The sequence below is a fragment of the Enhydra lutris genome, unplaced genomic scaffold, assembly GCF_002288905.1.
Source record: "Enhydra lutris kenyoni isolate GAN:26980312 unplaced genomic scaffold, ASM228890v2 scaffoldscaffold54, whole genome shotgun sequence".
NCBI lineage: Eukaryota > Metazoa > Chordata > Mammalia > Carnivora > Mustelidae > Enhydra > Enhydra lutris.
Window position 1 is genome coordinate 13,172,500 of NW_019154138.1, and position 27,686 is coordinate 13,200,185.

The following is a 27,686-nucleotide window of genomic DNA, read 5'->3' on the forward strand; positions in this document are numbered from 1 at the left end:
AGCTTCCTGGTCCTGCATTCTAGGGCTTCTCCACCAAGATAATAAGGGAAGGATGTGTGTGTGTGTGTGTGTGTGTGTGTGTGTGTTCAAACATGAACAAACCTCATTTTTCTACCCAAATCCATTCTCAAGTCAATGGCCCGCATTACCAAGTTTTAGTTGGTATGACCCACTATGGATAAATGCAAGATCCAAGGGGGTGGTATTTGGGTAACTGCATTTTTTTTTAAAGATTTTATTTATTTATCAGAGAAAGAGACACAGTGAGAGAGGGAACACAAGTAAGGGAAGTGAGAGAGGGAGAAGCAGGCTTCCCGCTGAGCAGGGAGCCCAATGTGGGGCTCTTTCCCGGGACCCTGGGATCATGACCCGAGCTGAAGGCAGACGATTAGTGACTGAGCCACCCAGGTGCCCCTGGGTAACTGCATTTTAATGAAAATTCTAACTGGGTCAGGTAAGGGAACTTGAAGAGTTCAATAGAAATTGTGTGCTGTGCACACTACAGATATTATCTCAAGCTGAATCTTCAAAGACATCTAAAAGTAGCTACAATCATCCATCCTTAAGGCATAAAGAATAGGGTCTCAAGGATATGAAATATCTTCATAACGGTCATAAAGTAATAAAGGTTGGAGACCGCAGTGGAACTTAACTCTGACTCCAAATTCATATTCAGGACTTCAGACACCATGCTGTCTCCCCTGAAATTCTAAAACAGATTGTTACCACCTAGAACCTCCTTTTCCCAGAAACACGATGACCTTTTGGAGGGTCAGCTTTGTTATAAACAAATGTTTATACGTAACACAGAAATGTTGTTTGTCTTTTCGCTTCCTTTCAGCATATTTTTCAGTTGCTTTAGATGACAACCTTCAATAACTATCTTTCAGAGTGTAGGAGGCACATTACTTTAGAGTTCATATGAAATGTAAATAAGACAAATGCTGTTTTTAAATGTGTTTTCCCCCCATATCTATTTTTAAATGTGACAGAAAGAAGTGATGTCATCTCAGAATAGATTCCATTGTGACAATTCTAATATTTTATTACTACAATTTGGTACACTTGGTGGGCAGAAAATGGTACATGGTGGTGGATAAGGTTGCTTCCTTCTGACTATCATAGAGTAACTGTAGATAGGTAGACACATAGTGAGAAAAAGGACACAACTAGTACCATACTTCTAAACATTTTCTTGATATCTGATTATTCACAAATCCTTGCTCCAACCATTACTTCACAAGGGAAAAGATTTTTTTAAAAATAGGACTTGGAAGTTATTAGAAGTTGATAGCTAAGATTGTTACTTTGATGTGGAGTCATCTAAACACAGATAACTTGACTGAAGTTGTAGAGAGAGTTCCTGTAAGAAATTATAAGTTTCTGAAGTTCCTATAAGTTCCTATAAGAACTATATAGGGTTACCTCTTTGCTTGACCCCATTTTCGTAAAAAAAGGAACTAAGGACCATGTGAGATTTGATCCCAACTCTTTCAACTGCTAAATAGCCTAGCTTTATTATCCGAGGTCTAGTACATGGGGTTTTCCATGATTACTATTTGTGTCTGGGGTTGCTAATTTATACTCTGCTGAGAATGAGAGCAAGGGAATCTAATTTGCATTTTGTTTCATCGTGTAAATATAGTCATTATTATTATTTCCATGTATAGCCCTTGAATGTATTTGTTATTAAATAGCACAATTAGGCAATCTCAATTCCTGTCTTTGAGAGATCCACAGGTGTCAGAGTGCAAAGGTAGCTGTTAAGAGAAATAATACCACAGCAACATTATTAAAGTTAATGGGATGGAAAAGAAAGTTCCAATAGTACTCTGTCACACACAATAAAATTTTACCTCTCATGGAAACTACTTTAAAAGAAACTCTCCAGATGTAAAAAAAAAAAAAAATCTAATTATGGCTATGCTTACATTTACCAACCAGTTCTACCCTGTTAACCTTATGAACACTAAAATCACTAATTTACTGAATTCCATATTGCTGCTCCTGTGGTCATATAAAACAGCCTGGCTCATAATAAAACAATTGCATGTAAGATTTAGAATGGGAAATTATACATAATCACAAATTGTGAAGTGACTCTAGTATAACTTTAAAACCATTAAAAATTTTTATTTTCCCTTTATTTATATAGCGCCACATGCTCCTCAGTCCCTGCCTATGAAAACTCAAAACTCCTATCTTTTTCTCTTGATCTAAGCACAGTGTCAAGGATATACAAATTTGAAAAATCCATTTACTCTATAAATATTGATTAAACGTGGATGGGTAGAAGTACCCATTTATTTCCAAATTATGGCCACAAAATTTTCTAACTGTAAGGGAATAAAGACCACTACATATACTCAAAATTCCTTCTGAATCAGTGTTTTGCCCCAAGTGGAAAGTCCCCCTGGTTTTAAAGATTGATTCTCTTGAGACTGAATTTTATTTTAAGATTTTATTTATTTATTTGACAGAGATCACAAGTAGGCAGAGAGGCAGGCAGAGAGAGAGAGAGGAGGAAGCAGGCTCCCCACTGAGCAGAGAGCCCGATGTGGGCCTGGATCCCAGGACCCTGAGATCATGACCTGAGCTGAAGGCAGAGGCTTTAACCCACTGAGCCACCCAGGTGCCCTGAGACTGATTTTTTGACAGTAGCTCTATTTAAACTCCTTATCCAGGGGCGGCTGGATGGCTCAGTGGGTTAAATCCTCTGCCTTCAGCTCAGGTCATGATCCCAGGGTCCTGGGATCCAGCCCTACATCGGGCTCTCTGCTCAGTGGGGAGCCTGCTTCCTCCTCTCTCTCTCTCTGCCTGCCTCTCTGCCTACTTGTGATCTCTGTCTGTCAAATAAATAAATAAATCTTAAAAAAAAAATTAAAAAATAAACTCCTTATCCAATATTCCAGAACCATCCACAATCATATTCATATAAACCAATTATTTTCATTATTCAAGGATGTTATTTTTTCCACTTTTCTTTCATGAAATTCAGCCCATCTTTCAAATTACTACAACAATAACAACAACAACAACAACAATAAATCAATTATCTCATTCCTTTACATATTTTTTTTCATGACACTTTGGACAATGAATAAAATATCCAATTGATGTATTTACAACATACTTATTTATGTTGACATCTCTCTAGTTGTTCCATAAGCTCCATGAAGTCAGGGCCATGTCTACCTCATACATCATTTTGTCCCTGAGAGTGGAGGTGATCAATAAATATTTATTTACTGAATTTAAATGTTAATCTAAAAGAGGGCATGAAACTATTTACAGTCTCTCTCTTCTTTTCGTTTCTTTCTCTTTTTATTTCCTGAACACATTGACTTTTCATCATTCCCTGCCCCACCCTCCACCTTAACCCTCTCTATTTAGGAGATAGAAAGCCTAATGCAGCAGAGTTTTAAATCAGACAGACAAGGACAGGAAACAAGCTCTGACTTTTACTACCTGGGTATCTTCCAGAAATTAATTTGCTCAAAGCTTTTATTTCCTTTATGTAAAGTAAGATTCATGGCACCCACTTCACATGAGTACAAAGATGGCTATGAGAAATGGATAAACCAGATGACCAATAAATGGTACTTTCTTCCATTTGATTTTTTTTCTTTTTTTTTTTTAAGATTTTATTTATTTATTTGACAGACAGAGATCACAAGTAGGCAGAGAGGCAGGCAGAGAGAGAGGAGGGGGAAGCAGGCTCCCTACTGAGCAGACAGCCTGATGGGGGATTCGATCCCAAGACCCTGGGATCATGACCTGAGCTGAAGGCAGAGACTTTAACCCACTGAGCCACCCAGGGGCCCCCATTTGATTTTCTGAACAGACTACAATGTCCAGAGATATGTGCCACTATAATGAGTTCAAGGTCACTGCTTCTGGAAGTGGGGGGCACAAATTATCTAAAAAGGATGCATTGGTGGTGTGGGGTTTTCTTAGGTAGTATCTACAGGCACATCCTTTTGTATCTGGTCTATTATCAGCAATGTCATACCTACTGTTCTTAAATAATCCAATGACTAGATGTTGATAGATGGTAAATACGAGAAGAGAGCACAGAGACAGAAGCTTCTTAAAAGTCGTCATTTTTCAAACCCTAGATACCCCGTAGTCCAAAACTGACAATACCAAAATCCTCCTGAAGATGCCCATTTTATAAGTATGCTCATCCTTGACTTCATCTTCTATGTTTATTAGTTCATTTATAATACGTTCTTGAGCAGCTATCATGAGGCAGGCATAGTGCTAGGAACTAGGATGCATGGTGAATACTAGACAGGATCCTCACATACATGCCTGAAATTCTTCTTTATTTAACTGCCTTTCTCAAAAAAAAAAAAAAATGATCTCCCCTGTTTTAGGACAGAGGAAATCATTTCCACAGGGATGTCTCTGAAATATGACTTACAAGGAAACGGAGTATTTGTATATTCCGCTTTCTACTCCAGACACTTAGTGAATTCTTATTGATGCATCAGAATCTATGTCAGAGGCTACTTTTGCCTTAAATGAGAGAGGTGTCATTATTAACTACATTTAATTATATAATGTAAATATATATAGATGTATATAATTATAGACAAAATTTTATGATGTGTAGCTCTGTTTTCTAAACTAGGACATTTCAACATTAAATGATCCTTTTGAAGGGAGCTATATCTAAAGTTTAGTAATCATAAGACAATATTTAAAAATAACCATTGAACGTTTGTGATATGTTTAGTATAGTCTAAGGTAATCTTAAATACTGCATTACAGAGTTAGGCCAAAAGGATGGGGGGTAGAGGAATTATACACATAAATCCGTACTATAAATAAAACCTTACTGCTACCCTTACACAAAAACACCAGATATGAAATACACACACACACACACACACACACACACACACACACACACACACACACACGAGTCCCACATCGGGCTCTCTGCTCAGCAAGAAGCCTGCTTCCCTCTCTCTCTCTGCCTGCCTCTCCGTCTACTTGTGATCTCTCTCTGTCAAATAAATAAAAAAAAATAAAAAACAAAAAACAAAAACACCATCCTAGCCACATTCTGCCCCCTCCACTCTCCACATCTCAGACTCTCCATTCCAATAACCTATTCTCCTAAATCTGAATCTTCGTATTCTGTGCCCTAGGTTTTCCTTATTTTGGTATTATAATGTGTATGATGGGCCCCTCGGAAACAGAGTAAGATAATTTCCTTGCTCTGTCATCAGAAGCCAACCATAATTTGCTTCACTTAATTTTCCAACAGTATCTTCTTCTCCCTCTTGATTTCTCTCATCACCAGAAGATATTCTCAACTCTCCTCTGCTTGATCAAGATGTACTTTATTTGTGAAGGCTGACAAAAAGCCTACGGTTACTCATGCTCCTGATGAAAATTTACCTTCTGCAAGGAATCCTCCCGGAGAACATGGTCTTCCCTGTCCAATGGAGAAGTCTCACCCTGCTCCCAGTTACACGCTTTTCAGGAAATTATATGTTTGAGTTTCAAATGCATGCCTGAGGGAAAAGCTCTTCACTTTAGGGACGCACTATTAAGGCTCAAAGAGAAAGGAGTCATGTCTTACTGTATTCCAAGTGCCCAATTCTTAACATGGTAGGTGCACATGGAGTACTTGCTAAAATAAGTTGAACCCTAGCTATTTGGGTATTTCTTCATTTTTGAAACTTTACAAAAAGTCATACTGATAGGAGAATATGAAAGCCTTATGTTTGGGAAGACTGTCTTTCTGAATTCTAGCTATGTAGGCACGGAGTGATCATTACACATCTCAGAGGATTTCCTCTCCATTCTTCAGTGGGGTTCAGCAGGGCTCCAACAAAACAGTGCTTGTGAACCACTCAACTCAATGCCCGGCCCAAATCTGATGCTAAAAGGATGTTAGTTTTTTTTTGGTATTTGGTGATTGGAGTTTGTGGGTAGATAAAATGGGCAGTCATAAAAGGAGTAGATGCAACCCATCCTAGTGCAAAACAGCATAACCTCTGGCCTTCGGTGACAGGGGAGGTGGATCCTTGTATCACAGAGACTCCAGGAACCAGAAAGCATCACCAGCGTTAAGTAAGGGTAGAGCGTAACCAATGCCTTGCCACCCATAATGAGATGGAAGCAAGGGGCCATAGCTTTAATGTCTACCATCTGACTCAAGGGTCACCTGACCTGGCACCGAAATGCGAGGTGGGTGAGGGTGTATAAAGACAGAACCGGTGCCTATTTTTAGACCTGGTTTCTAAGCTTTGGATTAGGGATTCCTGTAATCAGAAAATGCACTGCATTTTCATTCTTGGCTTTGCTGCTTTGTAACCTGCTTCCAGTTGTTCAATACAGATCAGATTAAGTGATAAACGGGCTTGCTGGGTAATGAAGTATAGGCTGGCATTATTCAGGGCTTGCCTTAAGGCTCAGAAGGAAAGAGAAATAAAGTTTCTTAGAAGCCTGGCTCCTTGGAGAATGAGAAGGGACTCGGGGCTCCCCTCTGCCAGCACCTTTCTCATGGTTTCTGACTCCTAAGATTAATTAATATTCTATGGGAATCCATCCCTCTGAACAGTCAATGGCCCACAATTTTCATACAAGGAGAGCACAATTCTTCTTGCCCTTTATGTCTCAGCTTCAGTCACTGAGGAAAAGCAGGACTTCAGAAAATCCAGAAAGCCATAGTGCATGTATGTCTGTCTGCCTGAGACTTTTTTTTTTTTTTAAAGATTTTATTTATTTGACAGACAGAGATCACAAGTAGGCAGAGAGGCAGGCAGAGAGAGAGAGAGAGAGAGAGAGGAGGACGCAGGCTCCCTAAGCAGAGAGCCCGATGCGGGGCTCGATCCCAGGACTCCGGGATCATGACCTGAGCCGAAAGCAGAGGTTTAACCCACTGAGCCACCCAGGCGCCCCTGTCTGCCTGAGACTTTTAACACAGAGCTGAGTGGTGTAGATTAAAGCAAAGATCCTTTTCACGCCTCAATTAATAGTATGCATTTGGAGTCAGAACTCATCAGGGTACTCTCCAGTGGTATTAATACATCATTTCCTTTACTCATTCATGAATTTAACAAATATTTACTGGGAGCACCAAGTACTAGGCTAGGCTCCCAGGATAAAACAGTGACCAATAATAAAGCAGTAATAAATTGTTTCATGGGAACAAGGACTTCACTTATTTCTCCTTTCAGAAGGTGTTCTCAAAGCCATATGCAAACAAGTGGTTATGTATAAGCTTAACCTGTCATTTGAAGGAAAAGAGCATGGATCTGCGAGAACGTAACAACAAAGAAACCTGACTCAGTTTGGTTATCAGGAGATAGAAATAGTAACAGTTAATGCTTATTAACACTTACACAGAAGCTCTTGTTAGCATTGTAAGAGCACCAATAGGTTTACAGTTCAAATTCTAACCCCCCCCCCAAAACCAAACAAACAAAAAAAACAAACCCACAGTTAACCAGTTGATGACTACCAGAGATACTGTGTCGAATCCTTTCTCCCAGATAGGTAGGGCTTTGGAGCAAAGAATGTGGACTCATGTGTAGTATACTGAGGATTCTGGAAGAAAGAGAGGGGAGTCTATGCGCAGGCTAGAAATAATCATCACTTCTCGGTCACATATATGGAGATTCAACATCCTGGCATGAATTAAATTTTATTTTATTTTATTTATTTATATTTATTTATTTATTTATTTTAAAGATTTTATTTATTTATTTGACAGACAGAGACCCCAAGTATGCAGAGAGGCAGGCAGAGAGAGAGAGAGAGGAGGAAGCAGGCTCCCTGCTGAGCAGAGAGCCCGATGTGGGCCTCGATCCCAGGATCCTGAGATCACGACCTGAGCCGAAGGCGGAGGCTTAACCCACTGAGCCACCCAGGCGCCCCATGAATTAAATTTTAAAAAGAGAGAGAAAAAAATGGCTATATTTTCAACTCCTCCTATTAGGAGGTGGTTATTGTTCCTCCACTCCTTGAACCTCTTTTTTTTTAAACACAAGTTTTTTTTAAATTTATTTAGTGGGGGAGCGGGGGTTTGCAGAGCAAGAAGGAGAGAGAGAATCTTAAGCAGGCTCCATGCCCAGGGCAAGCTCAGTTCCACAACTCTGGGATCATAACCTCAGCCAAAATCAGGAGTCAGACGCTTAACCAACTGAGGCACCCAGGCGCCCCCACCCCATATAACCGAAGAAAAGAACCTCTTTTCTTCGGTTATATGACATGTTTTGGCCAGTGAGGTAACTGCAAATGTGATGCAAACAGAGACTTGAAAAGTGCTTCTTCACCAGTCTTCTGCTGTTCCTTGCACACTGAGCACTCCAGTAGAGAAGCTGAGCTAGCCCACCAGAGGATGAGAAACACGTGGAACGGAGAACAGCTGGGCCCCCTGTGGCACCTGGTCTAACCAGCCTGCTTGACATAGGTAAGGTCTCCCCCAGACAAGCCACCAGAAAGATTAGCAAAGCCAATTCAAACCAGAAGAACTGCATGCTTATTATTTTAAGCCGCTAAGTTTAGACACGGTTTATTATGCCACAAAGGGAAACCAATACAAGTCACAGTGTTCCTATGACCACTTTGGTCTTTCTCCCTAAGCCCAAGTGGCTGGGAAAAATGGAGGGGGGAGATGAGTGACCAATAGAATGTTTAGCTGTATGACAAAGGAGATGACAAAGGATGTGAGAATAGGTAAGCACCAGGTTTAGCCTGAGGTTTAGTCTGGAGGAGGTTAGAGAAAAGAAGGGACAGGAAAGGGGAAAGCCCAAGAGAGGGAAGACAACGCTACTGATTACTTACTTACCATATGCTGGGCTCTGTCTGACGTCCTTTATCTGTATTATTCTCTTTAAGTCCCACAACAAACTTCAAATAACACAAACACAATATCAAAAAACTTCAACTAACCATTACTACTTGCTGTGAAAGTAGTGTGAGCAGTGCCCATGACCTTAGTTTCAGGTTAGAACTAGGGAACTTTTCAAGTTGAGAGCCTGGCCAGGATGCTTAGGGCTGACCGAGGAAAGACACTTCTACCCAGTATGTATCATATAGAAAATTACATTCCCCAAATAATTTCAAGATGAAACTTCCGGAACAAACTCACAATTTGTTAGATCCTTGGAACGAAGTTAGGTGGTTCTGCTGATGACAAGGCCCTGTTGGGTACCTCCTCTTGAATCATACAATATGATAAAAGTAATGTTTACTTGATGTTAAAAAATAATATTGAATTGCCATTATTATCAACACAACAGCACAACAACCAGTCTTAAAGGTGAACTTGCTTCAGGATTATTAACTCCTTGCTTGCTGACCTAAACACCATAGTTAGTAGCAAAACTAACCTGCTTCCCTTGAGATCGTGCAGACGGGGGCGGTGACGAACAGAGGACCGGACTTTCCAGACAATAAGGCCTGACAGCACATGAAAACAGCAACCACAGACTGGCCTACTCCACACACCCTGGAATTTTCAGTGCTGGTGCAGGGGGAGGAGTCTGGACTGCTTTAATAGCATGAGTATCTCGCGATGCAGGGGTGTTCTTTACTGAGAAACACCTGGGAGCCTTGATTACCGGCAGAGTGGCAGAATCTGGAAGCCTTGCAAGGACAAAGGATTAACCGCTGAGCACCAGTTTCTGCACGGGGCTCCCCTCACAATATCCCGTGGCTTCCCCTTAAAAAACAAAAAACAAAAAACAAAAAAAAAAACCTGCTTCAGGGCCACCTGGGTGGCTCATTTGCTTCAGAGACTCTTGGTTTAGGCTCAAGTCATGATCTCAGGATGGTGAGACTGAGTCCCAGGTTGGCTCTGCCCTCAGTGTGGAATGGACAGAATATCTCTCTCCCCTTCCCCCCCCACCTCTCTCTCTCTCAAATAAATAAACAAAATCTTAAAAAAAAAACCAACAAAACAAAACAAAACAAAAAAACCCTCCCGCTTTGGTGTAGCTGGCTGGCTTAGTGGGTTAAGCATCTGACTTCAGTTCAGGTCATGATCCCAAGGTCCTGGGATCCAGTGTGTGTTGGGCTCCCTGCCCAGCAGGGAGTCTGCTTGTCCCTCTCCTTCTGACCACCCCCACCCCTGCTCCTGTGCTCTCTCTCATGCTCTCTCTTGTGCTGTCTCAAATAAATACTATCTTTAAAAAACAAAACAAAACAAAAAACAACCCTCCTGCTTCACCTGGACTGGGATGATGTTCTTTAGAACGTTAGCCTACCATCTTCCCATCTTTTCCTTTATTTTGAAATATTTATTTGTTTATTTGAGAGAGAAAGAGAGAGCGCATGCACGCACACAAGCCAGAGGGAGAGAGAATGTCAAGCAGACACCACGCGGAGCATGGAGCCCAACACAGGACTTGATCTCACAACCCTGAGATCATGACCTGAGCCAAAATCAAGTCAGATGATTAACCAACTGAGCCACCAAGGCACCCCTCTCAAGTTTGCCTTCAAACCAGCAAGCAGCTGAACCTGAATTCAGAACCGGTCCTGTGTCCATTAACAATTTTACACTGTTCAGCACAATGTTACCACTTAAATATACTTATTGCCATCCTATACCTCTGAGGGTACACCAATGCGTTCCCCATTTTACACACGGGAATAGAACCACAGAGAGAAGGTAAGTACCTTGCCCACAGAGTTAAGTGACAAAAGTAATGATTCCATCACAGAGGTGGGGCTTTCAAGCCTGGTGACTAAAATTCTCCCTTGTTCTCTTTGACTTCCAGACTGATAACTAACTACACTTTCCCCCTGAGTCCCTGTAACTTCTCTGTCCCCAGAAAAACCAAAGCCTGAAGATTAATCAATCTACTACTATCTGATCTCTAAAATCCATGTATATATCTGTATCCAGGGCCTTACCCATCTCCCCTCCCCCCACCTTACCTGCTACCCTCAGAGCAGCACTGAGTGGCCAGGATGCTGCTTACCTCCTTTCTGTCCTTTGTCTACAATTACTGTTAAGGCTCTGGGGTGGGTGGTTATAATGAGACCAGGACAAGACAGGCACAGAAGCCTCTCACTTGCGGTCTTTTTCTACATCAGGGCTAAGGGGCTCTTAGTCACAGTGACATCCTAAAGAAGTTCTTGGTTAAAATCCGCATCTCCAGCCTCAATAGGCATGCTTTTCTAAAGTAGATCAGAACAACAGATGGGGAGAGATGAAAACAATGGAGAGCTTGCGGGAAGATACTGATAGAATGGTTGCAGAACACAGTGGAATTAGGGGAAATTCCCAAGTCAGTACGCAAAGAACTGGAGTAGCTATGTAGGATGTGGTAAAGCTGGTGCGGGCCCCCACAACGATACTCATCCTGGCATGCCTCAGCACTTCCTGGAGTGCAGAATGATGCTGATTCCAATCCTTCCCTCTGGAGAACTGGGAACTGGATGCTGACCCCTTTTCCAGGAACCTGTACCTTCCCCTTGACCTTCACGTATTTTATTTTCCACATCCCTCAGTATCACCTTACTGTTAACAATACCGATCTCTACCTTATAGCACTTGTATGCTTGTCTGAGATGACGGACTATATTCTCGGTCGTATTGCTATGGCCCGTTATTGGGGAGACCCTTAGCCACCCCGACACCTGAATTTCACTGTCCACCTCAGCCTTCCAGCTCACTTTCCCTTCTATGAGAGTTCTCTACCTGGACAATGCCATCCCTTCATCTGCTTCCGTTCCATCCTACACTAGGGAACAGCATTGATCCTAATGAAACTCTAGCCTCTATTATGCCACAGGCAACAGAGAAAGAGATTAAACATTTTAAAAACGATCTTGATACAAAATTTGAAGTCTTTAGTCCAAGCAGGCTCTCCAAAAATGTGCCTGCTTCATCGTGAGTGCCTTTCCTTAGCCAGCAGGCGGTCTACCGTGCCTGAACCAAGGACAAAAGGAAGGGCAGTGAACAAACCTATCCTTTTGGTGGGTGCAGTGAAGATGTTTAGCTGCCCCAGCAATGACATACAGACTGCAATTACCAATCTTGTTGTTGTGAGAGGAGGTGGAGTAACATACAATATAAACCAAATTGTATATATTTAAATTAAGGATTAGGGCTGCATTAATAATAACAATTTATCAGTTTCTAGAGGTTATAGATGCGTTTTGAGCTAATAGGTTTGGTACGATCACTTTTAATTCAATTCTCATTACACCCAAGATTTTACAGAATAATTTTGATTCCCATTCCACAGATGTGAAAACTGAGAGCGAATGAGGAGAAATAATTTGCGAGAGGTTATATGGCCAACGGACATGGCCAACTCCAGGACACAAGATTTCTCTGAACAATGAGTTATAAAGATATATTTTTCCTAAGTATCCTGGGTTGGACAAAGCAATTACTCTGGCAACTGGGCCTTATGCCAGGGGAAAAAAAAAAAAACAAAAAACAAAACCAACATTTCTTAAGGGCTATCAAACTAGTGTTTTCCCGGGGAGATTTAGTCATCATTAGTGAAAAGCTTCATTTGCAATATTGTGTGCAGCCCACCGTAGTGGGCCAGAGCAATGCATTACCACTAACTCCAAGAGATTAATTTAATGGGCAATTATATGCTTCCTGCTTTAAAATACCTTCAGGTAGCCAATAGTAGTGCTTTCTGTCTGTGCCAGCAGCTGGCTCCCAAGCACACAGGGTCAGCAGTTTCCACACGTACCACCTCACATCCCCAGCTTCTCTGCTCTAAAATTGGCATTCAATGCCTCTGAAAAACCCCTGCAAAGACTATTCAAAGCAAATGGATTTCCCCACGGTTCCCCAGTGTCCTTTATGTCCCCCACAGCTGTGTTGCTAATCACGCTGCTCTGGTAGGTGGGTCTTAGCACCCTGTTCAACCTAGAGGAACCCTATGCGTCATCTGATGGACCTGAGGCCACATCACAGCTCAGGGAGATGTCACCTAATCACCACAGGAAGGACAGCAAATAAGACAAAAGCAAACAACAGAACCGCCCCTTTTTCTGTCTTCCTTCAAGGCATTGTTAGATATTTAGGAACTTCTGATGGGGGACCTGCTGGGGGTTGAGAGGATGTGGGAGAGCTCAGGAAAGTGGGCTCCTGAGCTGCCACCTTGAGTTTCTGATGCAGCAGGTCTTGGCCTGATGCCAAGGCTCTTCCTTGGAGGTGATCCAGGTCAGCTGTGTAAGGCATGTTCTCTGTGATCTTCACCGAAAACTGCCATCCCCTAAAATGTACTACTGTGTGTCCTCTATTCTCTGGTCCTCATTTTCCTGATCTCTAAAATAGTTAAAGAATCCCAGTCTGAACAGTCCCAGAGCTCTGCTTTGGGCAGTAGGCTATCCTCCTACCCTTGGTTAGAGATGCTAGAAGAGCAGGGGCTGATGTGGTCAGTGCATATCTGTTCTTCCCCCCACCACACCCCTGTCCAGGCAACCAGCCTTCTGCTTTGCGTGAAGGAACAACTTCATTCACTTGCTTCAGCAAATGATGTGGCAGCCCAGGAGGCCCAATTTAAGCAGGAGTTTGAAAGGAAAGAGCTATAAGAGAGGTTTCTTCCATGGAAGAGAACAACGTCATCAGCAGGTCAATGGCATGCCTACCCATCTTGCCCCCTCGACCAGCCCTTGCTCTCTGTGAAACCTTGGCCAAGTTATTTAGCTGTGTTGAGTTTTCTTGTCTGAAAAAGGCATACGGTAGACTCTTAAACAATGTTGGGGGGGTGGTTAGGGGCACCAACAATCCCCCCGACTCTGTACAGTTGAAAATCTATGCATAACTTTTGACTGACCAAAAGCTTAACTATTAATAGTCTACTGCTGACCAAAGTTTTACTGATGACATCAGTAGTTTTTTAACAGGCATTCTGTATGTTATATGTATTATATACCACAGTCTTATAATAAAGCAAGCTAGAGAAAAGAAAATGTTATTAAGAAAATCAGATGGAATAGAAAATATATTTACAGTATGGTAAATATATTTACTGAAAAAATAAATTCTGCAAATAAGTGGACCCATGCAGAACAAACATGTGTTGTTCAGGGGTCAATTATATTAATAGTACCTAATTTCTCAGAGTGTTGGGAGAATTTGGTGCATCGTAGGGCTTACACAATACTTTTTCAGTGTTTAACTGTCAGCTGAACCTACCTTAACCCTTCACCTCTGTGGTAAACAGCAGCAAATGCGCACTGAAGTTGCAGATGATGGGATTGTTACTAGTGGAGACTTGCTCTACAAGCCTCATCTCTTGTTAGCACAGGGACATCTAACTGCCAGCTCATGTAATGAGATGAGCCTGTTGATCGTGATGGCAAGCTAGATCTATGACCGCCACAATACTTGTGTAATACACACAGTGAAGCATCTCCGCCTTTGGTTAAGGGAATCTGACACAGGAGGATGAAGGACCACATCTCCGTTCTCATTAAGAGATAACAGATGGACGTCCCTAAGATCCTTTTTATTTTTTAAAGCTTTATTTGTTTAAATCTTTATCTGATGAGATGGCATTCCAGAGAGAACAATTTTAAATTGTTCTCTCTGGAATGTATATTTCTTTATCTTTATTAGAACCCCTATAGGGTTCTGTTGTTCTGGGCGGTTTTAAATCTTCAACTTGCCCAAATACAATAAATCTCCCTTTAATATTTTTTTTCCCCAAGACATGGTGTGTGGCTTTGGAAGATAAACATTACACGATGGGCTAAATAATAACACCAAGTCAAACACGATTCTCAGCCATTTTCATGTAATTCCAATTTTTCTTATGTTCTCTGTGATCTTATTATTTCTACTTCCTTTTATGATTTAGGGGAAAAAATGGCTTAATTGTACTTTTAAAGTTCCTAAATTTATGCCCACCTCAGCTGATATTTTACAGCTAAAATTTAAAGTTCTTTTATATACTTTCTTTCTTGCTGGTACTAAGAAGGTTACAGGCTAACATCCCAAGAAGAACAGACTGATATCTAAGTTTACAGTTCCAGGGGTGCCTGGGTGGCTCAGTGGGTTAAAGCCTCTGCCTTCGACTCAGGTCATGATCCCAGGGTCCTGGGATCAAGCCCCACATCGGGTTCTCTGCTCAGCGGCAAGCCTCCTTCTCCCTCCCTCTCTCTGCCTGCCTCTCTGCCTACTTGTGATCTCAGTCTGTCAAATAAATAAATAAAGTCTTAAAAAATAAATAAATAAAATAAAATGTTCACAGACAAGCCAATAGTCTTTATGCGGGCAGAGCCATTCTGTATTTATTGCCTACATAGAACCAACTGTAAAGCTTAATCTGGGACATATTTGAGTGATTTATCTCAAGTTATGAAGAAAATTTTATCTGGTCTAAGTTTTGATATATTTTTATAATTTGATTACACTGTATTCATCAATAATAATAATCTCTACCACTTTAAAAATGATCTTATGTAATTATTTTACGGGTACATATAAAGGCTTATTTTTTTCATGTGTATCATGATTCATTTTTAAATATAATCCTGCGGGGCGCCTGGGTGGCTCAATGGGTTAAGCTTCTGCCTTCAGCTCGGATCATGATCTCAGGGTCCTGGGATAGAGCCCCATATCGGGATCTCTGCTCAGCGGGGAGCCTGCTTCCCCCTCTCTCTCGCTGCCTGCCTCTCTGCCTACTTGTGATCTCTGTCTGTCAAACAAATAAATAAAATCCTTAAAAATAAATAAATAAATAAATAAATAAATAAATAAATAAATAAGTAAAATCCCGTGTTCATGGGAGGCATTCCATCACCGTACTTTTCCATACCATCAACACAGAACTGCTTGGAATTCCCAGCACACATCACCTTCTTCCTAACCCCTGTCTTTCTTTATAGATATCTAGCAGATTTCAACTTACCCTTTCATACGCAGGTGCTTCCAGGAGCCCCAAGAAGGAAAACTCCAAGAGGAACAGGGATTTGTCTCTTTTGCTCACTGCTATATCCCCAGTCACTGGAAGAGTGCTTGGCAAGTAGTACAGACTCAATAAATAATTATTGAGTGAATGAGCAAATGAATGTCTCCACAGACTTGGGTTGGTACCCTGTCACCCGAGAGTTAACAGCTCATTACCTTGGAGCATCTGCTTTTGTGTCTGCCTCCTTACTTGTCTGTGATTCCTTACAAATGAGTCTTTTGTTTCTGTATTGTCCCTGAAATGTTTCTTAGCCACCTGCTCTGCACATTCATTTATTTTTATTCCTTAGAATGGAGTACCATAGATCCTTATAATTAGGACCTCCTTGATGAATATTAAGTAAAGGCATCCATCTCATAAAAAAAAAGTATCGCAGATTAAGGATAACTCAACTAGGCTGTATTCAATATGAGGAGGTTCTTTAAAAAGTAATTACTGCCTATGTACTTTAAAGAAAGCTGTGATCCTTTAGAGCATTTTTATAAAGCCCTAAAGCAATCTAAATGTATACAGTTTTTCTCAGGGGCTTAAGGCAATAATGTGGCTTCAACATTGTAAATTATAAAAATTTCATGTCTGTACCATGTCTCGAGTTAACCTTTGTAATAAACCAGATACCAAGTGGTATAGTTTGTCTATCCCGTGCTATTAATGAGGGAAAAACTGTGACCAGAAAAACACACTGGGGAAGGGAATACTACTCCTAAACCAGAAAAACACCAGAGTTTCCGAAGTTCATCCTCTCTCCAGAACCGTCCATTGGGTAGGGTTGAAGTTTCCTATTAACCTGAGTGCTGCATGTTCTCTGCTTGCATTCAAGGTTGCTATATAAAAACAGATACTCTTCATCTTAAATCTTCACTTTTTTATACATTTTCATTTGGTTGTTTTGTTTTTTAATAGGGCTCCATGGAGGACATTTCCCCCATATCTCAGAACAAGGAAAAGCTGTGCCCTTCCTAAAGGCATGGCTTATTCTTGTCTTACACACAGATTAATCACGTGTCTCAGAGATGTTTGCCGTGTTCTCACATTAGCTGTGAAAACATAGAGCAGATTTTAGAGAGTGTATAGAGCAGATTTTAGGTCCCACATCCTATAATTGTCATCTACCCCCCCTATACTGTATGTATACCCATGAATTTTTCTTAATGTTGATTTTTATTTCCTTATTTAGATTCCCAACTCCTTTCAGAATTGATTGCCTCCCTTGAACCTGTGTCAACTGTAAAGGTCTTATCAGGTCCTTTACAGAAAGAAGGACATCAGATAACACCAAAAAAATGTATTTTGTTTGGAAATAAAATGAGTCTTACATTCCTTTGGCATGTTTTTGTATAACAAAAATTGGTGAGGCAGAGGGCAAATTCTCAAAGATGGTGTAGCACCAAATTCCACCACATAGCTACTGGTTTAGAGACTCAATAGTAGTGCCCATTAGTGTAATCAAAGCAACTGTGCTCACTGAAAATTGAAAGACAAACATATGTTATTTCAACAATCCTGCAAAATCCTCTTAAAAAAAAAAAGGCTTACATTTTCACCTGTATTTTATGAAAACAATTATACTAAAGTTACAGTTTTAGTCTTGGTTACTGTGTAAACTACACTAAATTCTAAAAATGAAACAAAAAATCATCTATAATTTCATTTATCCAAAATAATGTGTATTGACAGTAAGAAGTTTCCTTCTATGTTTTGTGTCTGCATATGTGAATAGGATGGATGTGGTCTACATATACGAACAGTAGTTTCTGTATTATATGTAATATTTATGTTTGGCCCATTTACTTAAATTATAGTCAAGAATTCTTGAGTTGTATTTTTTTTTAACCTAACCTTTCATACTAAATCTTTCCTCCTATTTTAATGTGGAAAACATTATCTTTAATGGCTGAATAATGGATATGTGATATAAGGGTATTTGGATATAAGAATGTTTCCTTCCCACATATATTGCAATCCTTGGTAATTTACCACCGGGCAAGTTATTTCTTTTTGAGATAATTGATTCAAAGACTCCTTGGGAGCAATAAAATAAGTTCTAATGCCAAAATATCTGATGGAAACAGGGATCACATCAACCATGGGATCCCTAGGCATAAACTGAACCCAGTCAGACAAGGAAGAAATTAAACCCAGGCACTTACTAATTTCGGTAGCAATGATTGTTATGTTGTGCCATACGCTTAATTCTCTGTCAAGTGGTGTGGCCAGCGTTATCTTTCCATCATCTGCATTAATGTTGAATTGTCTCTCCAGGTCAGTGTGCCGGTCGATGGAAAACCTACAAAACAGACACATCTGTAATCTACTTCAATGTTTATATGATCCATATATTCTACAGCAGACCTTTAGTAATCCTTGGAGAGTCATAGTTGTGAAGTCAAATGGATTGGGAAACTCGGTGGCATCATAATTTGTAAAATAAAATGACTGAATGAGGCACAAGAAACTTAATAATTATTGTCCAAGGAGTAATTAGCTACATATGCAACACGGAGGTCATAAACTGCCATCAGTTTCAATAGGTAGCATCTTCAAAAACGGATGCTGATGAAGAGTTAATTGGACAATCCATCACGTTTATTGGACGTCTTATGATAATTAGCAGTTGCCACAAAATATCACATAAAACAATAAACTTAAACCCAAAGCAGGACGGTGCTAGGCAGCATGTTATTTACGACAGTTCAAAGGAAATGTGTGTTTCTGTTAAGCACGTATTTGGCTAGACAACATGTATGTGTTGTTATTGTTGCTGCTGAATATCTTGTTTTCATGTTAAGGAAAGTACATATTGACGATTCCTGTTAGTTTCTGTCCTAGAAATAAGATGGTTGCTGGTTCTCTAGTAACAATTTTTAAACGTCGGAATGGGTATTTTAGCAACTTTACAACACTAGAGTCTATGAAATTAACAATTTTAAATGCTCAGGTTAGTCGTTCCTCTTTTGAGAACACTCTTTCAGATAAGATATCATTAAGAAACACTAGGCATCAATATAACACAGTAATTATTTTTTTTTCACAACATTTATTGCTATTCTCTTTATACATCAAGATCTGTGTTTTGGTTATGGAATGCTGAAACCAATAAGGTAAGTGTCTTAAGAAACTGAAGGCATATTTAGAAAAATTGGCCCATAAGTAGTGAGATCCACTAAAACAGGATAGAATGGAAACAGGGACCATTTATCAGGGACCAAGCATAGTGCTAGATGCTGCTTCTTTTTTCTGTCCTCCTCTCTTTAGTTTCTTATAGAATGAAGGAAGAGTGCTGTGAACGGAATGTTTGGGTAGCCACAAAATTCATGGGTTAAAATCCTAACTCCCAATATAATAGTATTTGGAAATGAGGTCTTTGGGAGTAATTACTTTAAGATGAGGCCATGAAGGTGCGTCCCTCATGATGGGATTAATGGCTTTATTAAAAAAGGAGGACACACAGGATCTCTTTCCGCTCTCGGCCGATGAGGATACAATGAGAAGATAGTCATCCTATCTGTTATTTATGTATTGCTGTTTTGGGGATATATTCACTGAACCTCAATTTTTTTTTACTGGTCAGCTATGGTTGCAGACTAAGAATAAAGCATAAATCAGTCTCTAAGATATGTTCTAAAATTGCTAGAGATGTGTTTATCATTATCATCATCACACTCAGCATAATCACCATATTGGATGACACAAAACTTTAATAATCTTTCCACTTGGAAGGTGATAGAGAAGGCCCCTTTCTTAACAGTTTATAAATAGCAAAAAACTAGAAAAAACATTTGGGCGTCATTTAAATTTCATCGCTCTAACAGAGGCGGAGATATTTTTCTCATTTTTTAAAGTTCCAGTTCATGACAGACTGTATGGAGTGAGTCATAAGAATTTATAAAATAGGCTATAAATACAGCCCTTTGGTAAGATCACAGGTAAGAATGTCACAACACTACGAGATTACACAACGGGAGGAACTTGATGGGGGAGAAATGACTTTGTTGAAATTCAGTTTAAAGTCTACCTCAACTATTTCAAGAAGCCCCTTGCTATCTCTGTAGACATTTCAGACATTTTAATGTCTAGCAGACTTTATGATAAAGGCTCCCAAGAATTGCTAAACATCCCAGAAATCCTGATTCAACATCATCAACAAGCATGCACTCAACACCAAATGTGGGCCAAGCACAGTGCTAGATGCCTCTTCCTTCTTCTGTCTCTTCTCTTTGGTTTCTTATGGAACAAAGAAAAGAAAAATAAAACCCTTAGAGGACATTTTAAGTAACCTAACTAGTACATACCAGAACCAGGATGAATATTCGTGTTTGATTCCCTCTGAAGTCTATGTGTACACCAGCTAGCAACAGGAAGGGCTGACCTTATTCACATATAAAATAGGGATGATAGAGGGCTTGGGTGGCTCAGTGGGTTAAGCATCTGACTTAAGCTCAGGTCATGATCTCAGGGTCCTGGGATTGAGTCCTACGTTGGGTTCCCCACTCAGCAGGGAGTCTGCTTTTCCCTCTTCCCCTCCTCCTGCTTGTGCCCTCTCTCACTCTCTCTCTCTCTCAAATAAATAAAATCTTTTTAAAAATAAGAATGATATTACTATTAGATAGTAGGATTGTTGTGAGGACTGGATGAGATACTAAGTGTGGCATGCTTTGTCAACACAAGTGTGTGCAGACCACTAAGTATCAGGGATCAAGGGCTCTCACATCATTTGTGTGATAGTGACATCATCGAATGCCATCTATGTACTCAATTTTGTGAACTCAAAATTGTGATTATTTTTCTTATTTTAATATACAATTGCCTTCAACATATTATAGATGCCTATATTATATACACGTATGTGCAATGCCTTAATATAATCTATATTAAATATCTATTTATTATATATGTGTCATTATATATACTTTCATATAGTGAAATAGATCAAAGGAAATATGATTTATTAAATAAGATAAGGAATTAGACCTCTCCGGAAAGCCAGGGAATAAGAAGCCTCCATTTCCCATCTTCTTTATAGACCTCCTGATAAGTTTTTTTTAAATAAAGATTTTATGTATTTATTTATTTGAGAAGAGAGACAGCATGAGTGGGGAGTGGGAAGGAGCAGAGGGAGAGAGAGAAGCAGAGTTCCCACTGAGCAGGGAGCCTGATGGGGGCTGGATCCCAGGATCCTGAGATCATGACCTAAGCCAAAGGCAGACACTTAACCACCCATGAGCCACCCACATGCCCAACATGTCCTGATACATTTTCTAATCCATCTTTACTTTCTAGCAAACTCTTTTCTGCTCTGTTGCTTAAGGGCATGGCCTGGGTTTCCAGCTGTTTATTCTCAGGCTACCAGGAAAGTCCTCTGCTATTGGCTCCACAGAAATTCATAATCTCCTCATAAAGAACCTGGGTTCTAGTCTGACTGTCTGAGTTCATGTTTTGACCTTATCACTTACAAAGTTGTGACTTAGTCATGCTAAATCTTAGTGACTTAGTCATGCTAAGTCTTAGTGACTTAGTTATGCTTAGTCTGTCTGTGCCTTTGTTACTTAATCTGTAAAATGGAAATTATAATAGGTTTTGTGAGGCTTTAATGAATAATGCATATAAAGCACTTTTGTGTCAGGGCCTGACACATAATAAGTGCTCAATAAATCTATATTTAAAAATCTGTACTGTATCATTACTTATGTGGACATGATAACATCGTTTCTCCTGATGACTCCCTATCCCTTTCTCAGGTCCAACGTAGCATCCCTTTCACTCCTTGGTTCTCTTCTTCCTCAGTAAGTAGAGCTGAGTTCTCCTAGCAGTAGAAGCAAACACATAGAAGATGCCAGCTTAAGTGATTAAAAATAAAGCTGAGAAGAGAGAGCAAGTGGGGGCAGGATGTCGGCATCTCTGGCATCATTATTTTAGGTGTTTATTTTTCCACAAACTTTTCTCTGTCTCATGAACTCACCACTGCAGGTTCAAAGATTTCCTGGACATATTCAATCGTTTGTTAATATTAAATAACATGTGATCTTTTTTTAAAGTTTTATTTATTTATGACAGAGAGATAGTGAGAGAGGGAACACAAGCACAGGGGAGCTGGAGAGGGGAAAGCAGTATCCCCACTGAGCAGGGAGCCCATATGGGGCTCAATCCCAGTACCCCAGGATCACGACCCGAGCCGAAGGCAGACGCTTTACTGACTGAGCCACCCAGGTGCCCCAAATGTGATCTTTTTTTAACCACAGTTAAAATTAATTACATTTTTAACAATTTGAAAATTGGTTACATAGCTTAAGATTCCATTAGAAAAAAAAATTGAAAGCATACTATGTTCAGGAATGTTCTCAGAAGATGTTTGCTTCGCCCCACCTCCCCACCACACGCACACATTCCAGAGCCACACCATTTCATCTTTAGCTGCAAAAATTCAGCTTGCTCTCCTCTGGTCCTCTAAGCTCCCACCATCCACTGCAGCAACCCCAAAGTCTCCCCTCTCCTCTCAGTCACTCATAACACTGTGTGATATAGTAACATCAGCAACAATAAATACTTAAATAAGGAACTAATATAGGCTCTTTCCTTAAGTCAATTAATAGAAAATAATTAAAAAAAAAATAGAATGGGTTAAGAAAGCAAACCTGGAGTAACAACTAAGATTTTAGAATCCAGTGTCCTACGTAAAGTCACAGAATGTCATTTTTTGGGCTAGATACCTGGGAAGTAGATCCATAAGCCTCTCTTTTTCCTGGGATTCCCTGTGTCTGTCTGAGTAGCAGCACATAAAGTGGAAGAAGCATAATCAGAGAAACCAGAGAACCTTCATTAGGCTCTCACTGGTGGAATCTCATTGAAATTAGGTAACTATTCATAATCTCATAGGCTCCTCTCTAAATAGGAGAAGATATCTTCTTCAGAGAGTGATGCTTTACAGTAAATTGATACATGTCTCACATTAGGCAAATGAATAAATGAGTAATAAAATAAATGGTGAGTCAATTCTTCAATCTGTAAGAGACTCCTTTAAGCTGAGCATTAACTGCAGACACAAATTTCTAGAAATGGAAATATACAAATAAGGACTATCACTCACATCCTTTAGTAGACTTAGGAAAGGCAGAAATTCACACGTGACGCTAGAGAGATATCCCAGAACCCTCTGTAAGCTTTATTGATACTTGTCTTTGCCTCTTTCAAAATATCTCCTACTCTATGTACTTCCACGGAGCAAAGACTCTGAGCTGATGAAATCAAAGGCTGTCCTTGGTTTTACAGCCCTCGGCTCATCCATGGGGAACCTTCTGTATGTGGTCTGAGTCATTCCTCTCCTTAAGGATATTCCTTCCATTTTCTCTAGGTACACATCTGCCAGACTTTCACTCTTTCAGGACAAGGAGATATTTTTGATTCCTGTATCATAGTAGCACATTGGTTGGGTTTTGCATAGCAGTTACTCAACAATGGATTGTAGGAAGGATGCACAAATACTTATCAAGCGTGGATTTTACTAAGAGTGAAATATGGTGCTAAAGAAATACAAGGGAAAAGAATAATGGGGATAGGAAAAGAATAAAAAACTGAGAAAGAACTATTTTGGTTCATATTCTATCTATTGAAAAATTCAAAACTTTCTAATTTATGTCTTCAAAGTCACAGGATCCGTACCTCTGGTATTGAAGTCTTCATTCTAATTTCTTTAAAATTTGCATGTTTTGGATTTGCTGTTTCTTTGCAGAATCACTTAAAGTGTGTTAGACAAAAGATCTCGTTTTGAGAAAAAAAGAATACACTTTGGAGACTCATCTTCCTGCCAGATTAAGAAGGAACTTCTTATTAACACAGTGGGAAGTGGCATGTGAGAAAATGGGCTCCTAGGGTCATGTTAACATCAATCCTAATGATGGAAATTTTGGAAATAGACATTCTCCATCTAGTACAATGAGTATGTTTTAGAAGCCCCATTTAAACTTTCTCCTTTTATTCCAACAAATTCCCTGGTTTGCTTCAGTATTACTGTTTCACTAACCTACAGGAGTAGGTCTTAAAAGTAAATGATAAAAACTTCATCATCTTACTTTGTGAAATTAAGGCTACAGGTGCAAGAAAATTCCTACCTAGATGCACAGCGCCTTGTTTGGAAACTCATTTAATCTACAGTATTCTGACCATGAACACAAACTGATGTCACAGTTGACCCAAATAAGAGTAGCCTGCAGAGTTCAGAAGTAAATACAAGAAGATATCACTGGTGCAGTGACTAAGAAGAGCTCAAAATGGACCATGGATATCCCTGGGTTGAAAAATGGCACCCTATTCTGCATTGCAGCTCCACGGATATTAAATAACCATTTTTAGTTGAGTTATCGGTTTCTTTAATTAACAACAGCTCAACTATTTACATTTCTATATTTATAATTTCTTATATTTATATAATTATATTTTCTATAATTTCTATATATTTCTATAATTTCTATATAATATAGAATTATAATTATAATTTCTATAATATATTCCATATTTATATTTCTACTAATACTGGTATTGGCACAAAGTCCCAGTGTGTGTTTGTATTTTTTTGTCCATATTCAAGTATTATTCACACATATTCAACACATCTCCTACCTCTCTTCCCAATCCCACCCCCAACACTACATACTGAGACCCTCTGTCCCCTGTTCGATTACTGCTTCTTGGTCTGTAACAATGTCAAGAACATTTTAAGGGGATGCCTGAGTGGCTCAGTTGGTTAAGGGTCTGCCTTCGGCTCAGGTCATGATCCCAGGGTCCTGGGACTGAGTCCCGCATCAGGCTCCTTGCTCAGCAGGAAGCCTGATTCTCCCTGTGCCTCTCGCCCAGCTTATGCTCTCTCTCTCTGTCTTTCTCACTGACAAATAAATAAATAAAGTCTTAAAAAGAAAAAAAGAAGGAATATTTTAAGGATTTTTAGAACAAACATCCCAAAATCAGGGAGTCTTCCATTTTCATGGCCAGTGGCTTCGGGACAACAGGAGGAAACTGTGTAGGATAAACCGGGGAGTATACACGAACAGCTACACTGAAGACTTCAGCCATCAGATAAAGATAAACTGATAACAGGTTTCCTAAGAAAAAGTTATCGTGGACTATACTCTCTCCACTGTAATATTTGTGAAACACCTGATGATTTTCCCAGGGAATGGCCCTTCTATTCCTAACTTCTCTGTGAAGCCACTTTATACAGCCAACCCTCAGTTTCTTCACCTAAAAATGAGAACAATAGAATCGCCTTCTTTTAAAGGTTAAGGTGAATCCCAAATTAGATAATGTGCTCTAAATTTCCTCATGGTTTTTAAAAGTGGTTTTACATTGAGTCTTTATCATTATTTCTAGAAGACACTCTGCCAAATATCTAGGTATTTTTAAACAACAACAAAATATTTCAAAGATTCTGGTGTTTGGTGTTCATATGGAGAGAGACAGAATGTTACCATATTTCAACTTGCTGTTTTCACCTAAAGAGTGAAGCAGATTCACCCAACATAATCATGCTCAGGTACCTTTTACTTTATTTAGGGTCAAATATAGAAAGCTCAGATTCTAAATCTGTCATTTTTTAAAAAAAGATTTTATTTATTTGACAGATGAGGATCACAAGTAGGCAGAGAGGCAGGCAGAGAGAGAGGAAGGGAAGCAGGCTCCCCGCTGAGCAGAGAGCCCAATGTGGGGCTCAATCCCAGGACCTTGAGATCATGACCCAAGACGAAGGTAGAGGCTTTAACCCACTGAGCCACCCAGGCGCCCCAATCTGTCGGTTTTAATGAGGTTCCATTTTCCAAGCATGAATTTTGTTTTGTCATTTGTTTCATTAATATCTTGAAAAAATAAAGACCTAAAGCGACAATATCGTGTGTAACATTCTGCAGCCAAAGAACCAAAAGAACAACAAAATAATTCTTTAGTGTAAATCTCACATAAAATTTGATTCATGATTAATTCTTCAATATTTACATAATATCTTTGGAGAAATTCTAATTTTCTGAATCATCAAAATAATCATTCCTAAATGAAAATTCTAAATATGATATGATAGCAAAAATATGGGGGAAAAACTGAATGTAGTCTTGCACACTGTGAAGGGATTAAATATAAAATTTTTATTATTTCTTTCAATTTCAATAAGGTTTTTGTGGTTGCTTCTTTTAGGCAAGTGAGATGCTAAACATTTGAATAAAGACTCTTCTTTGGACTCATTGGTGTGACCTCACTGTTTACAGTGAAAAGTGGCAGGCTCTGTAATGAAGTAATGCTCACATTGCAGTGAGTAAGCCCGAATGTGCCTGGGAAAGAGTGAGGGGGGACAGAGATGACACCAAGAGGATGTAGCATCTGTTTGAGGACAGGAAGAATGAGAATGAGCAGATGTTTTCCAAGTAGAACAGGTAAGGACAGCATCCCCGGCAGGAAGGAAAAAAAAAAAAGCATGTCGAAAATCTTGAGAGTTTATTTAGAAAAGCATAAAAATTAAAGGACTATACTAGTGTGGGGAGAGCTCAGGTCTGACAGATGAGCATTCTATCATTTCTTTCCCATCTTTCCCTTCCATCTCAGCTCTTAACTTTCTACCTTCATTCACTCCTTATTGAGTATTTCTTATGTGCAAGGCATGATGTTAGGTGCCAAGACAGATATGGCCTTGGGCTAATGTCATATAGATGAAGTCTATAGGTGAAGAAAGACAATGAAAATAAATAAGTCTTTTCAAAGCTTACAGTGATGAAGATAAAAAGGGATACATAAAATATTACAAATTATTCATATCAAAAGCAGGAGAAAATATGAAAAGCTCTGAGTTAGGAATATGTTCTCTGTGCTTAAAGACCTTAACAAAGGATGGTGTGGTTGAAGTTTTGACAGGGGAAGGACATCAGGGGATACAACACAAAGAAAGAGCCTTAGAAACTGAGTGGAGGGATTTTTTTCACCTGTAGGAAATGGGGAGCCATTTGAAGAAATATAGCAGGAAAGTCATATGATTTAAACCACAGCTGAATTTCATAGATCTTTCTGTGATGTAGAAACATGCTCTACATATTTGTTCTACATACAGGAGCCAATGTGGTTAATATATATATATACCACAGTACAGTTACCAATGTAGTAACCACTTGCTACATGTAGCTGTTTAGCCCTTGAAGTCTAGCTAGTAGAACAGAGCAACTGAAATTTGTATTTTGTTTAATTTAAATGAATTTTATCTCTATTCAAAGATCCACATGTGACTAGTGTCTAATCTAGTGGACAGCACAGCTCTAAGTGGGTTAGAGATTAGCCTGGCACCTGTGTGGATATCAAGGGGCTGGTGGCGGGCAGATGGGACTTTCATGAGTGCTCACATTACAGATGATGGTGTTGGAGTCTAGAAAGTAAAATAAACAAGACATAGTGATTATTTGGATGTGGGAAGTAAGGGAGATGGAGGAATATTAAAGAAATGCCCTTACAAATGGCTCCCAGACTCTTCCTCTTCTCAGGGGAAATTGAAGAGTGAGGAACATCCTTTAACATACAGACTTTTGTCTATATGAAAGGATATTCAAAGTTGATGAGGCTACATTAAGAATAAAATAGAGATAGTGTGAAGTTAAAAGAAAAATGTCTGGACCATAGGAACATGCCTGCGGTTAAGATTTAGTAATATATTTAATATATTTATCATGGCCTTCCTAATTTTCAGCTACTCTGCTAACCCCCATATATTAACTTTTTATTTAATCCTCCATATATATGACTTGAGGA

At 39.5% G+C, this 27,686-nt stretch overlaps 1 protein-coding gene across 1 annotated transcript in view; it reads right to left on the bottom strand.

The window, feature by feature from the left end:
• The window catches only part of LOC111157364 (cadherin 8), a 448,629-nt gene that overhangs the window by 186,909 nt on the left and 234,034 nt on the right, over nt 1–27,686 (bottom strand). Inside the window, exon 8 of the mRNA XM_022518712.1 lies at nt 18,071–18,207. Coding sequence (XP_022374420.1) covers nt 18,071–18,207 — 137 coding nt within the window. The remainder of the gene's footprint in view (nt 1–18,070; nt 18,208–27,686) is intronic.